The sequence below is a fragment of the Aegilops tauschii genome, chromosome 7 (genome assembly GCF_002575655.3).
Source record: "Aegilops tauschii subsp. strangulata cultivar AL8/78 chromosome 7, Aet v6.0, whole genome shotgun sequence".
Taxonomy (NCBI): domain Eukaryota; kingdom Viridiplantae; phylum Streptophyta; class Magnoliopsida; order Poales; family Poaceae; genus Aegilops; species Aegilops tauschii.
This window is the reverse complement of record NC_053041.3, coordinates 621,554,256-621,568,710: the sequence shown is the minus strand read 5'-3', so window position 1 is coordinate 621,568,710 and position 14,455 is coordinate 621,554,256. Positions and strand designations below refer to the sequence as shown.

Below are 14,455 nucleotides of genomic sequence, written 5' to 3'. Positions count from 1 at the left end.
TGGTCATTTCACCCTCGAGATTGCTCCCGCTATAAATAGTCGCCGCCTCCCAACCATTGTTGGTTGGTTGCTCCATCTGATTTGAGTGAGATTGTTGACCAATCCTTCTCCTCTGAGAGATTTCACCGAGAGAAAAATCCAGAGGCAGAGCTTGGACTGTGGTTGAGCATCGCGTAGATCTAAGTTGATATTGCTTGTGCCTATTACTCTTGAAAACTGCAAACTATCTAGACGGGTAGGCGTCAGTCTGGAGCAACCAAATGTTATTGTGGTTTGCCAAAGACAAAGTCCGTGAAGGTTAGGATATTGCCTTGAAGTATCTACCCCAAGTGGATTGACTTAAGTTGATGAACTTGCAGAAAAGTGAACTGGTCGAACAAATAACCTGTCGCCATCGAGCAACACTGGTTCTTTCTTTTTACCTCATTTCCTTCAGTATTTATATTCATCATGTTATTCTTTGGTGTGATTTTTTCGGTGTTCTATCTGCTAAGTTTGTTGAGCATTTTCCATCAGTGTGACGAACATTTTATCCGCCATATCTTCCCTCTAAATGCTTAAGATGATATATTTGTTTTTTGTTCGCATCTTTTTCATCTACTGTCATTTGATTATTCTTCTAGCATCGGTTTTTATGACTATCTTGCATAGTGTTACTTAGTTTTTCATGTAAGTTATTTCCCTGCTAGTTTATCTTCAAGTATAACTGCTTCTGTTTGAGTTGTTTCTGCCGTGTCATGTTGAGAGACTTAAGTGTTCCGAAGGAAATTTAAATCTTCCATTCACCCTCTCTAGTCAATATACTTTGATCCTACATGTCGTCCATCCCTTGGGAATTGAATGAGAATTCTTATCCAATACTTCTTCAGATAGATCCTCCTAACATATGACAAATCGGTTTATGAAGAACAACATGTGCAAACCATGATTATGGCACCTTCAAATCACTAGTATCAAATAGCGATTTATGCGAAGTGTCTTTCTGCACCCAGGAGCAAATGCTCCTGGTGTGAACAGTAAAATCAAAAAATAGAAAAAAAATAAAAATTGTGACATACTTTTGCAAATGTTTGTCGTGCACGCAAAATTTCATTGCAAAATCTATTTGGTGGAAGTCGTGCCAAAAAAATAGAGCTCCAAAATGCTTTTGTAAGTAACATTTTCAGAGCATCGATTTTGTTTTTTTTACCACGCCTTCCACCAATGTGATTTGGGATGAAATTTTGCATGTTCAACAAACATTTGTGAAAGTATGTCACAAAAAAAATATCAGATTTTTTTTGATTTTACTGTTCACACCAGGAGCATTTGCTCCTAGGTGTAGAAACTCCACGTCCAGATTTATGAACCTCCTCAACCAAGTATGGTGATAATAAGGTGTCATACATATCGCGACCCCACACCATTTAACTCGGGATGAAACAATTTGATTTGGATCAATCACTTCAGAACATAATGGGTTAGTCAAAGGAGAAGAATTTACGAGTAGAGTTTCCAGTTGTTCCATACCTTCATGCCAAACATCGGAATCATCAAGAAGGTGCTTAATTTGGTTTCTTTTCGTCCTGGAGTTGTTGCCCTTTTGGGAAAAAGAGGTGTTCCGATCACCATGCAGACCAATTTTCTCTCCCATGGTGTAACCAATATATCCTTCTCGGCCCATCAAGTCTTCAATGAGAATGTGGAATTATATCTCAGTCGTGCTCTCGTTCAATCGTAGTTGGCCCCTAGTGCACCTTCTGAAGCTCCTTTTCAGTTTTGCCAATATGCCGGCTTGGACTTATGAGAATCTCATGGTCGCATGTACGGAGTTGAGTGCAAACAACCAAGGCTTGAGCCCAACCAACTTCACCTGATTCCATGTCGTAATGAGGATCTCAGAGACTGTTTTCATCTGCAACTAACATGCCTCGAACTGGTGCCCACCAGTGGATCTTGAGAACTAAATCTCGTAATTGTATTGTTTTTCCAACATAAGTGGGTGGCGACCAGAGTGTATATGACGCTCATTTGTTATTATCGTTAAAGGAGACTTAGTTATCCAAGCTGCATTGTCAATGGCTCGGTCCAATCCCTCTCAGATTTCTCCCCTCCTCCAAGTGAAATTCGCTCCCAGTTCTTCTCTGTCCCAGGGAGATATTATGCACCTAAAAATCCTATAGAAAGTGAAACAATGGAAAACAACCTAAAATGGTAACAATTAGTGGTATAATCCAAAGAATGTCAAGGTTAAACTCAAGGAAAATATGGGTGTTAAATACCCTCATCAATACCATGTTTTTCAGTGATGGACTCCTAGTACTAGTGCTCCACAACCAACAAAAGCCAAAAACCCAGGAGTTTCTCCACTTGCACCTGATAGTATTTCTTCTTCCGACTCTTGGTGATCAACACAAATCTATTTTACTTCTTATTAACATCTAGAATCATCCTTAGAGAGACAAATACACCAACCAAATTTGTCGATAGTTGAACCCGAGCCTCCAGAACTTGCCAATGATTCGGTAGACACCATTAACTATGCTATGTTCAAGAAGTTATCTGGTACCTTTAAGACCCTAGCCCAAACGACCCTCTTATCAAGCACCACTAACCTCACATTAGTAAATCCATCATACTCATTCACAGGTGTGTTCCAATCACCTAGACACACAAACTGCACGGCGTAGAGATCATCGCCGATCTTTCGCCACCGCACCTTTGCTGCAAAACTCCAAGGTGATCTCATGTCGGACTATAACCGGGCTAAATCCCTTGGCAGCGTGCACCTTGGCAATAGCCAACCTTCTTCGTCTTCACATCTTGATCTACAACCTCTTTCCATACAAAGTCATCTTCTCCATTTCCGTTTAAACCGGGGGTTACTTGGTTCTACTTGCTCCACCATGCGGCATTCCCTTTGGTGTCCGAACTCTCTGATATCAAACGCTTGCATTGCGGCCACGTGCCAGGGGCAGACAGGTGACCGGGACCAGGTCCAGGGTCTGCCCGGGTAGTATTTGTGCGGCCGGAGAGAAAGAGGATGGTGCTAGGGGATGGGTATTGCTTTCCATGAACGAGATACATCTTGCCCAAAAATAAACTCATCATGTGCGAGGGAGGGTATGTGTGTTAGAGCGGAAAAAGGATTTCTTTTAAGCAGATTTTTTTTTGAGAAAAAAAACTTGTTGCAATACTTGTGTACAGTCGGGTCTGGCCCAAAACACCCTGATGGACCGGACCGGGGAAGGGAAGCTGGACCCAAGTCACCCAACCAACCCACCACATGGCCCAAACAAAACCACCCAAACTGACTGACCTACCGCGGCCTCGCTCACCCTTTGCTCCCCCTTCCTCCTCGCGCCGCCGCCCCAAACCCCCTCTAAAACCCTCGCCGCCGGCGCACCCTCCCGCCCCGCTCCAGACCAGAGAAGCCCTCGACGTTCGCCGCGGCCGGGGGAGGGATGGGGATCTTCGAGCCGTTCCGCGCGATCGGGTACATCACCACGGGCGGCGTGCCCTTCTCCCTGCAGCGCCTCGGCACCGAGACCTTCGTCACCGTCAGCGTCGGCAAGGCCTTCCACGTCTACAACGTAAGCGTCTTTGCCCGCCCGCCCATCGCCGCCGCAAGCTGGAGTGGCTTGTTGTCGTAGCCAGGGAGCTCGCAGGAGCCTGCTGCTCGTTTCTCCGTCAGTATTTAGGGTTGATAATACCAGAGGCAGCGATGTGTTAGCTTCTGTCTGGAGCTCATGCCGAGTTCAGCGCTCAATTCCTGCTGGTTGCTCGCCACACCGGGGTTAATGTGACTTGCGCCTACGGTCGAGCTTTGTGTTCATATTATTAACCCTGCCTTACTGTACTTGTCTTCTCTCGTTTTCAACGGCATGACATACAATTCTGATGCAAACGACTTCCATTTTGTGGTATGATTAATCACGCTGTTTTCTCTTCTTGTTGTGCAGTGTGCCAAGCTCACTTTGGTCCTTGCCGGTGAGCCTGCTATTCAGTATCTCGGTTTCTTCTGTTCAGTGTTTTTTTTTTCTCTCCCGCTCATGGTGCGTGAACTTTCTTTGCGATTTAAGGACCTCAACTGCCCAAGAAGATCCGCGCTCTCGCGTCCTTCAAGGAATACACCTTTGCTGCATATGGAAGCGATATCGCGGTTTTCAAACGGACCGATCTGGTAAGGGAATTGCTGTGTTTAGGATAGCTGAATTAGTGTATCAACCCTAAGTGTGTGGTGCCTGGTGAATGAAATGATTGTTGGCTACTTATTCCAAACTTCCAAAATTGAGTTCCTGAACAGAAAATGCCATTGTCTCAGATGTACTTGTAGATCTTTTGTGAAATCAGATGTTGATTGGGGAATAATAGGTGCACTTGTAATGTTCTGCGAAACAACATGTTTGATTATGTGTCTACAAAAAAAGATAAATTTTGGGCACTTTCAGTTCCTATATTAGCTCCTTTTCCTTGTTTTTACAGCACACGAATGTACATTTTTTGCAAGTGGACACATCAATCATACCACGATCTACATATATAACTTTTTCATGCTTCTGCAAATTTGCAAATTCTTGTTTGAAAAAGAAACCCTGGGACCAAATGCACCCAGGAGCAAAGTATCTGCTCGTTATCCAGACCCCACTATATCATGTCCATCAACTACTATTGAAGTATTGAGGCCTTCATGTTTATGTTTTCTCTTCAAAAATCAGGTGGTTACCTTTACTAAACATGAAGAAAAGGTCAACATGTTGTACCTGTTTGGAGAGTATATTCTCAGTGCAGATATTAAAGGTGATATATTTATCTGGGCCTTCAGAGGGGCAAAACCAAGCAATGAGCCTGTTGGAAACATATCACTGGGAGACAAGTTTACTCCAACCTGCATTATGCATCCGGATACTTACCTAAATAAGGTGCCTGCAATTATTGTTTTCTTTGGAGATAGTTTGCTTTCCGAATTTTGTGCATGTTGACAAGTCTGTTTATCATTGATACATCAGGTCATTATTGGTAGTGAAGAAGGACCCTTGCAGCTGTGGAATATCAGCACAAAGAAAAAAGTATATGCTTTTAAGGGTTGGGATTCATCAGTACGTTGTTGTGTTTCTTCACCTGCTCTGGATATGGTTGCAGTCGGTTGCTCCGATGGATCGATTCATGTTCACAATATACGATATGATGAAGAGTTGATGTCTTTCAACCATGAAATTCGGGGTGCTGTAACTGCCCTGTCATTTCGAACAGGTGATTTTATCTGACATGATATACAGTGTATAACCTTTTATAATTCATGTTTGCTCATCCTGTGACAATGATGAAATTCCCAAACAAATCTTGGTTTATTCAAGCCCTTAACTTAGGTTTGTGATTATGATTATATCGTATTTATGATGCAAATTTATTAATTTGGAGATCCAGTTCAGGAAATTTAGCTGAGACATTCCTTTTGGCTTTATATATTTTCTTTATATTAAGTTTTTGGAGATTTGACTTGTCGATAAAACCTTTACTGACTAGCGTCCTAGTTCAAACTAAGTAACAATGATATTTGGTATACTTGAATAAAATTCTAGAGCCTGTGTAGTTTATTGTGGAAATACGGATACAGAGCTTTATGCCACCAAGTTGTTTTTCATGGTTATAGATAGCTTTGACTCTCCCTGTTTGAAACAGGAAGTGCATTGTTTTATTTTAGTAATACACATTTTCATGCTCCTACATGCCAAGCTTAAGTTTTAGTTTTCTCAAATTTGCTTTGTCCGCCAGATGGTCAACCCCTTCTAGCATCTGGAGGTTCCTCGGGTGTTATTAGCATTTGGAATCTTGAGAAGAGAAGGCTGCACTCTGTGATTAGGGAGGCCCATGATGGTTCTATTGTATCACTTCATTTTTTTGCCAATGAACCTATTTTGATGAGCTCAGCAGCTGATAATTCAATAAAAGTAAGTGCGGTTTTCTTGTCTTCTTTTTTCACATCATTGATAGTGACGGACAAGAACTGTAAATCTTGTTAGCTGTTGAGCTGTAACATATGGAAGGTCAAAAACTGCTGCATGTTGTGGGACCTAGTGCTTAGCCTGTTACATAGGACATCATCTCCCTTTTTTTCTAGTTATACCGCATTGCCTTATTTTGGGGGCGGGGGGGGGGGGGGGGGGGGAGCATATAAGGATCGTCGTACTGAATCGAGCTTTGCAGCAGGTTAATAAGTAACTAAATCAGCCAAGAAAAACAAAGTCAACACTGGTGTGAGATGATATTTGCTTTGACAATCACATTAAGTTAGCAGCAACACCTTATTTCAGTTTACATTTGGAAAGTAGTAATCTAATATACTCTATGCCAGATGTGGATATTTGATAATAATGAAGGAGATGCTCGTCTGTTACGATTTCGAAGTGGGCATAGCGCTCCACCTCGGTGCATAAGGTAACAAATGCCCTCCAAGTTTGTTGTGTCTTTACTTTTGTCTCGGTTATGTTTTAGTGAGTCAGTCTATTTTGTTGTTAGATTCTATGGCAATGGAAAATCCATCTTATCCGCTGGTCAAGACCGTGCCTTCCGTCTTTTCTCAGTTGTTCAGGTAATTCATAACCTTTGTAACATAAATTTTTACAGCAGCACGCTGGCACACCTGTTGTCATTTCCTGCATTTTTTGGTCCTCTGAAAATGCTATTGAAGTAATAATGTTCACTTCACGCCGCACACTTGTCTTTACCCTGAATTCCTGCATGTTTGTCTTCTTGTCAGGTTATTTTTTTCCTTTTTGAGCAAAATGAGTTTATGTTTAGTGTTTTTTAATCCTATTGAAGTAACACTTTTTTGACAGGATCAACAAAGCAGAGAGCTTTCTCAGCGGCATGTGGCAAAAAGAGCAAAAAAACTTAGAGTAAAGGTAAAATTTTGATTACTATTCCTTTATCGCCTTCCGTTTCATCATTTCCTTATTAGAATTTTGACATTTTCTTCTTCTCTGCAGGAGGAAGAGATAAAGCTAAAACCAGTTATTGCATTTGATTGTGGTAATTCTCAGGTCCTTGTAATACTAAAGTTCATATCATGTTCTTCTGCTTTTCCATCTGTGTAATTTCTTCTGGAAGTAGTAAACCATGATAATCTTCAATCTGTACTATTTATACTTGGTGCAAAGGGCATAACTATTTCCATGTTAACACATAATTAAACCACTGTACCAGTATTCTGTGCACCTTTACTAGTGTTGAAAAGAAACCACAAACTGTTATTTTCTAAAGATAAAATTGCTTATTTACCAATCGAATCAACTGTTGTTCAGCTGAGATACGTGCACGTGATTGGTGTAATGTTGTTACATGCCACATGGATACTTCAAAGGCATATGTATGGCGTCTTCAGAACTTTGTTATAGGCGAACATATTCTTACACCATCGTCAGAGACTGAGTCACCGATTAAGGTAAGCTTGTTTTTGTAATCTGAATGTATTGACCTTATACTATAAGAATGTATTGAATTCTCACCATGGGCTAGATCAGAACAAGCTTTCTTGGGACTACCAAGACTCGGCTTTAAAATGATAGAAGTATATCCCTACCTCTTCTTTAAGAAATTCCTTTTCTTTTCTGGCAGGCTTGTACTATAAGTGCATGTGGTAATTTTACTATCTTGGGCACTGAAGGTGGTTGGATCGAAAAATTTAACCTTCAATCTGGGATTAGTCGTGGTAGTTACATTGATGGCTCGCTGTCATTGCAATGTGCACATGAAGGTGAAGTTGTTGGATTAGCCTGTGATGCAACAAATGGATCTCTGATTAGTGCTGGATACCGTGGGGATATTAAGGTTTGATGACGCTGTTGCACTTCAGTTGCAATTTATTTAAACTGTGATTCCATTACTCAGATATTGACTTGTCTCCCGCAGGTCTGGGATTTTAAAAGTTGCAAGCTAAAATCCAAATTCAATGTTGGTAAATCTGTAACTAAGATTGCATATCACCGGGCAAATGGTAATATTCAACATGTTTTGTTATTCCCTTGTAGGATGACATGGATGATTAACAGTTTTTTTGTTGCTGTTTTATGGCAGGTCTTCTTGCTACTGTAGCAGATGATATGGTGCTTGTATTGTTTGATACAGTATCGATGAAAATGGTCCGTAGATTTGAAGGACATACAGATCGTATCACTGATCTGTGTTTCAGTGAGGATGGGAAATGGCTCATTTCGTCTAGTATGGATGGGACGCTCAGAATATGGGATATCAGTTTAGCAAGACAGATAGATGCAATGCGCGTTGATGTATCTATAACATCCGTCTCTATGTCTCCTAATATGGATGTGCTGGCAACCACCCATGTTGATCAAAATGGCGTGTATCTTTGGTAGGCTTTCATTGTTTATTGTTCTCACCCTGTGCTGGTGTAGTTTGTGCTAATCATGGCACATCTCATTTAGGCAAATAAATACTACTTTCAGTCCACACTGTACCAATGTACATAATGAACTAAAATTCCACACCGTCGCACGCAACCAACCAACCACCCGCACCGTCTAAAAGAAGTCGAGTTCATCACTGGACAAACACTTTTCTTTGTTATTGAAATGTTCATTTCCATTCTGTTGATAAAACTATGCTAGAGCTAAAGAGTATGACAATATAATTAGTTTTATAGTTTAAGTTGTAAGCTGCTGCTTACTGGTTGCCACATGGAACAGCTTCTGAAAAACGTAAACTTTACCGACATGTTCATTCTGGCCCTTATGTTGGTCACACTTACAGTTTTGCTTTCCATGAAGTTGAATGTCCCTAAAAGCAAAGAGTTGAATGCAAGCACAGGCAACTCAAGACTGATAGTGTTTTTACCTCCTGTTATGTTTCTACTTAATAATCTTCTGCCATTATGGATGACAAACATACGTAGTTTATTGGTGTTCTGCAATTTATTATTTAGCTCATATATAAAGCTCATACTTCTCTTAATAATTATGACAGGGTTAATCAAGCTTTGTTCTCACCTTCGACAAATGTTGATAGCTATGCAAGTGGTAAACATGTCCGGAACGTGCTTTTGCCAACTGTTTCATCAGCCGAAAGATCTGAGGAAGAACCCATTAAAAAATCACAAGATTCAAATCAATCTAATATTAAACCTTTTGTCATAATGGATCATCAAATACCAAATATGATCACACTCTCATTACTCCCAAGGAGTCAATGGCAAAGCTTGACAAATCTTGACATTATAAAGGTAATGTACTTTTGTCTCTGTTTTAATCCTCAAAATTTCTGCTGCAAAGTAATGAATCCTGTTACCTTGCATTAACTATGCTAGTTTCTCAGGTTAGAATTAGACGGTGTATATAATAGAATGTGTGTAGAAGATCTATTTAGTTATTGACTGAGCATTTTGACGAACATTTAGACCATCCATACAAACATGATAGTAAGTTTCTATTAAAAAATGGTTGGTAATATCGTAATTTGTAAGTTTGACAAATATAGTGCAATATGAAGTGATCGTCAAAGCTTGGTGACTGTAAATGTTTTAAAGGACATTTATTTGTGACTGGAAGGAGTACTCATTTAAGTGATATTTTTGTTTTGTGCATAAGCCTGGCTCGATGTTAAGTGCTCACCATCACATTCCTGTTTCTTTAGGTTCGAAACAAACCGATCGAGCCACCTAAGAAACCTGAGCAGGCGCCATTTTTCTTGCCCTCAGTTCCATCCCTTTCTGGGGAGATATTGTTTGAGCCTCCTTCCAGTAAAGAAACAGACGGCAGCACTACTGAGGACATAGGTCATAAAAAGATGGCTGATCTCTCCTCCCACTTCAGTCGGCTGTTACAATCCTGTGGAGAACTTGAGAGCTGTAAGTATTTATTAGTATCTTCAGTCAAGCAAAACGCGGAAATAAACATCAGATATTTTGGTTCTCAATGTCTATTGATGAGACTATTAAGAAGCTGCAATCTTCTTCATAGTAAGCACTGACCTGTAATCTGTTTTGCAGATTCAGCGTTCACCGAATACCTAAAAGGCCTATCTCCGTCATCTTTAGATATGGAACTACGGATGCTACAGATAATAGATGACGACGAGGTGGAAGAGTCTGAGGAACCAAGACCCGAGCTCCAGTCCATCTCATTGCTGCTGGACTACTTCATTCATGAGCTTTCCTGCAGGAACAACTTCGAGTTTGTTCAAGCTGTTCTGAAATTGTTTCTGAAGGTATGTGATAACGTGTATTGGCATGTTAAACCCATTGAGTCACCAAGCATATTTCATCTTCCTTGGAAACAGATACATGGTGAAACAATACGGCGCCACTCGACGCTACAGGAGAAAGTGAGGAAACTTCTAGACGTCCAGAGCAAGGTCTGGCAGAAGATCGACAAAATGTTTCAGAGCTCGCGATGCATGGTCACATTCCTCAGCAACTCGCAGTTTTAGTTGCAGGTAATTTCGTTTCATCCGATTTGCCAAATGAACTAGTGTTATACGAGACTTAGTTGGAGCTAGAAAATATTCTGTACCTCAATTCGCTAACATTGTCGTCACCTAGTTGAGCTTTTCCGATACACTATATTGCTGTAGAAAATGATTTTTTTTCCCTGCAGCTTCTTCTGAACTCTTATTAAATGACTAAATATCCTATTTCCTTGTGGTCGACAGGTCCCGATTTCTGAAATCAATGCATACCTGGGAGTCCATGTGGCTGTTGTACCCTTCTGCTGTACCTCACCGTTTCGTCGTCGTGGTAAAAGCTGCAAGGCATATATACGGTGTTGTTAACAGAGATGACCACAGATTGTGCTCCTGGTGATGATGTAACAGTTTTGTTCCTGTATTCTTTTGTAACATACAGATGTATGAGCACTGTTCAGCGAGAAATATTCGGGAATGTCGCAGTTGCCAGTTAGGCGAAACATCCCCTAAATGTTTATTCAGCATTTTACTTTAGTGATAGCCCTCCGTGTTCATCTTCGGTGTTTTGACTTCTAAAATCCCTCCAGTCCACTTTCGCGTGCGCTATCGAAGAACTTATCACCCTCTTGTTTATAATAAAATTCATTTCGAGATTGAGAAGTCCTGAAAAGCAAATGGATTCCAAGCTGAGGATTAAGGTAACATGTAAAAACAACTTTGATCCCAGTCCCAACTACTACCGCTTGTAGAATGGTGACTATTGGATGTTGGAAAATGCTATCTAAAGTGATGAATCACACGCATAAATCAGAGTCAATTGTCTCGGTTCTCTGTACAATTCTTTCGATGAGAATATGGATATTCATAAAAAATGCTGCAAGAAAAGCCCAGTGTCCACACTTGAAGCTATGTTCATCTTGTAGTTTTGATGATGAGTTCTGTGCTATGTTATCTGGCTGGATGGTGTTCCAGGGTCATCTTCATCTTGTAGTTGTTCTTTTCTCTGCTTTTACTTTTGAACCTTGGTTGTAATAAGCTGGAGGAACTGCTTGTGTGCTGTACCTGACTATTCAGGCTTCTTTCTTGCAATGGAGCCGGGGAGCCATCCCTGTTATTCTAAAAAAAAGAATATCCAGAGTTGAAATGACAAGCTCCAGCAGATGAGAATGAGAAAGATTGCATTCTCTGAGCTCAACATTCATCATATCATGCGCATAGATGGATTTTCAGGACCACAAAATTAACAATCTAAGGAGTAGAATTTATGAATGCAGCTCTTATCATATCATAGGCAGACAATTAACCTCAGTACAAAAGCCGGGTTGATTAGCTGTTATATATTCCCTCCGTCCCAAAGTGACTGTCTCAACTTTGTACTACACAGTTGTACAAAGTTGAGACAGTTATTTTGGGACGGAGGGAGTATCGAACAAGAACAAGTAGCAAAAAGTACATCAAAGGAATCTGGTCCAAAGGTTCTCAAATTAGAAAACTTTAATTTCAGTCCCCACTTGGAAAAATGATGTGTAAAATAGATGAACCACATAAACATATGTATCAGAGTAAACTTTTTCTCAAATCTGTCTGTATAATTGTTTCAGTGAGAATATAGATAGTCATAAAAAAATACTGCAAGAGTATCCAGAGTCAGATGACAATGACAAAGATACATTCTCTGAACAACATTCATCATATAATGCACAGAGATAGGTTTTCTGAATGCAAAATTCATTAATAAGGTGGATTTTCTGAATGCAGCTTTCATCATACCATAGGCACACAACCTCAGTAGAAAAAACCAAGGTTGATTCACTGCCTCGATCAGAAAGTAGACCCAGGATACACATGTATATATATCTAAGAATAAGCAGAAGATCAAAAAATACATCAAAGAATCTGGTCCAAAAGTACAAGAATGCCCACCAACAACATGTCAGCCATCACCCATGAAACAACCCTGTAGATGAAGAAAATGTATAGTATGATGAGCTTTGCTCAGCAGCTCAGCTGGAACTGGTGTACCTGCTAACTATTGTATTCTGGCAAGTGGTAATACAGCCTGGGTATAATAAGCCCTACAAATATAGCTCATCCTGATGATCCATCCATCACTCACTCAGACTTGCTCCTCAGGCTGTACACGTTCCCCACGACCCCGACGACGCTGACGACGATGGCCAGCCCCAGCATCCCAAGCGACAGGAGCCGCTCTCCGCGCCCCAAGCATTCCCCCTCCTTGTCCAGCCTCAATGCAACAAGGGCGGGGAACATGAAACCTAATGCCAGCCCCGTTGTTGCGCCGGTGAACTTGAAGGCCATCCAGATGTTGGGTATCATGGTGGAACCCAGGTAGATGAGGGCCAGCAGCACCACCGTCAGGGAGAGCATCCTCTTCCTGCTGTGGGGCGCGAGCTCGCCGAAGACCAGCGAGTCCACCGTCTGCCTCAGCGAGAAGTGGACGACCGGGAAGACGAGAACCAGGTGGACGATGTACCCGATCCTCACAATGTAGTTGAGCACCGTGCTGAACTTGATCCCGAGGTCCTTGTCGAAGTTGGTGAGGACATCGGACTCGGTGTCGTCGCCGAACAGGAGGTACCCCGAGATGGCGGTCAGCGCGTACACGACGACGCAGAGCACGGTGGAGATCCGGCTGACATTGTACATGTTCTGAGGCGTCTTCTCCTTGAGCTCGTTGTAGATGGGCTGCACGTTGAAATGGCAGATGTAGGCGTTGGTCATGATGGGTATCACCACGAGAAGGTCGAGGATCGCCGCCCTTGAACTAAAATCCGGCCCCATCCTCGGCGCGGCAAGCTTGCCCTCCACGAGCTTCACCGCCGCGATCATGCACGAGACGGCCACAAAAACAACGGCGAGCCCGACCGACGCGGCAGACGACAGGCTCAGCGAGTCGATCTTCTCGAGCGCGCACAGCGGGGCGAGGAACACCACCAGAACAAACAGGATGAGCAGCCTGCGGTTGTCCCACTCGCCGTGGCCGACGAGCTGGTCCATGACGCCCATGTGCTTGAGCGAGCCGGACATGACGTCCCCGATGATGATGAGGTAGACGACGAGGATCCCGGCGTTGTTGACGACGATGCAGAGCTGCGCGACGACGCTGGCGGGGCGGCCGAGCGCGCGGTGCACGAGCTCGCCGTAGGAGAGCGCGCGGCAGCGCACCGCGAACCGGACGAGCAGCTCGATGGTGACCTCGGAGAGAACGCCCATGACGAGGATGGAGACGAGGCCCACGGCCACGCCGAGGACCTTCATGGTGGCCGGCAGCGCCATGATGCCCGCCCCGATGATGGAGGTCGCGAGGTTGAACACCGCGCCGGAGACGCCCGAGCCCTCCGGGGGACCCGCCGGGCCGTCGTCGCCGATGAGCGGCAGTGAGTCGTGCTCGCCGGGGGTGGCATCGGCGTCGTCGTCCTCGACCTCGCCCAGGAACGAGTCCTGCTTGGTGAGCTTGGCGTGGCCGTTGGCGGAGGCGCCGGATTTGGGCGGCGGAGGAGGGTGGGCGGACTGCAGCTCGATGGCGGTGGCGGTCAGCGGGAGCGCCGAGTAGTTGGAGTTCACCATGGTCCCCGGCGCGCCCGCCCGAGGCGGATCGACGGACTGGAAGGCGGCAAAGAAATCCTTCCGCCGCAGCCAAGATTAGGGGTAAAAAAATGGAGATTCACGCCCAATCTAGCGCTCCTCCAGGAACACCGGACCGCGCTCGATCGGGGCGAAGATCCCGGCCCCCGCCGTCCCAGCCGGAGAGACCTCACGTGGACCCGGCCGGCATTGGCGAACGCCGCCCGCCGCCGCGCAGGGAAATCTCGGTTCTTCCTGGCGAGATTTGGGCGGGCGGAGCCGGGAAGATCCGCCTGCTTCGTTAGCGCCGAGATCGGAGCGTCAGATTCAGGGCGGGAGGCAAGAGGATGGTAGGCGGATTGGTGGATTGCTTGGGATCGAGGGGAGGAGATCTGAGCTCTCCGTCCGTCCCTCCCCTGTTCTTGCCTCCCTTTCTTCAGGGAAGGAAGGAAGAGTATGCATTGCCAGGCAG

At 43.7% G+C, this 14,455-nt stretch overlaps 2 protein-coding genes across 2 annotated transcripts; one reads left to right on the top strand and one right to left on the bottom strand.

The window, feature by feature from the left end:
- The first annotated feature begins 3,282 nt into the window (after nt 1-3,282).
- On the top strand, nt 3,283-10,938 carry LOC109787078 (U3 small nucleolar RNA-associated protein 21 homolog). Its single transcript, XM_020345636.4, has 19 exons — nt 3,283-3,572; nt 3,942-3,969; nt 4,062-4,162; nt 4,698-4,901; nt 4,989-5,232; nt 5,755-5,930; nt 6,335-6,417; nt 6,499-6,571; nt 6,819-6,884; nt 6,969-7,011; nt 7,284-7,423; nt 7,597-7,809; nt 7,891-7,975; nt 8,056-8,350; nt 8,962-9,217; nt 9,628-9,841; nt 9,983-10,200; nt 10,273-10,428; nt 10,645-10,938. The coding sequence occupies exons 1-18, from the start codon at nt 3,444-3,446 to the stop codon at nt 10,420-10,422; spliced, it is 2,718 nt and encodes a 905-aa protein (XP_020201225.1). The 5' UTR covers nt 3,283-3,443; the 3' UTR covers nt 10,423-10,428; nt 10,645-10,938.
- A 1,169-nt stretch (nt 10,939-12,107) lies between these two features.
- Nucleotides 12,108-14,455, bottom strand: LOC109787077 (amino acid transporter AVT6E). Its single transcript, XM_020345635.3, has one exon. It carries the CDS (start codon nt 13,984-13,986, stop codon nt 12,511-12,513), a length of 1,476 nt encoding a protein of 491 aa, XP_020201224.1. The 5' UTR covers nt 13,987-14,455; the 3' UTR covers nt 12,108-12,510.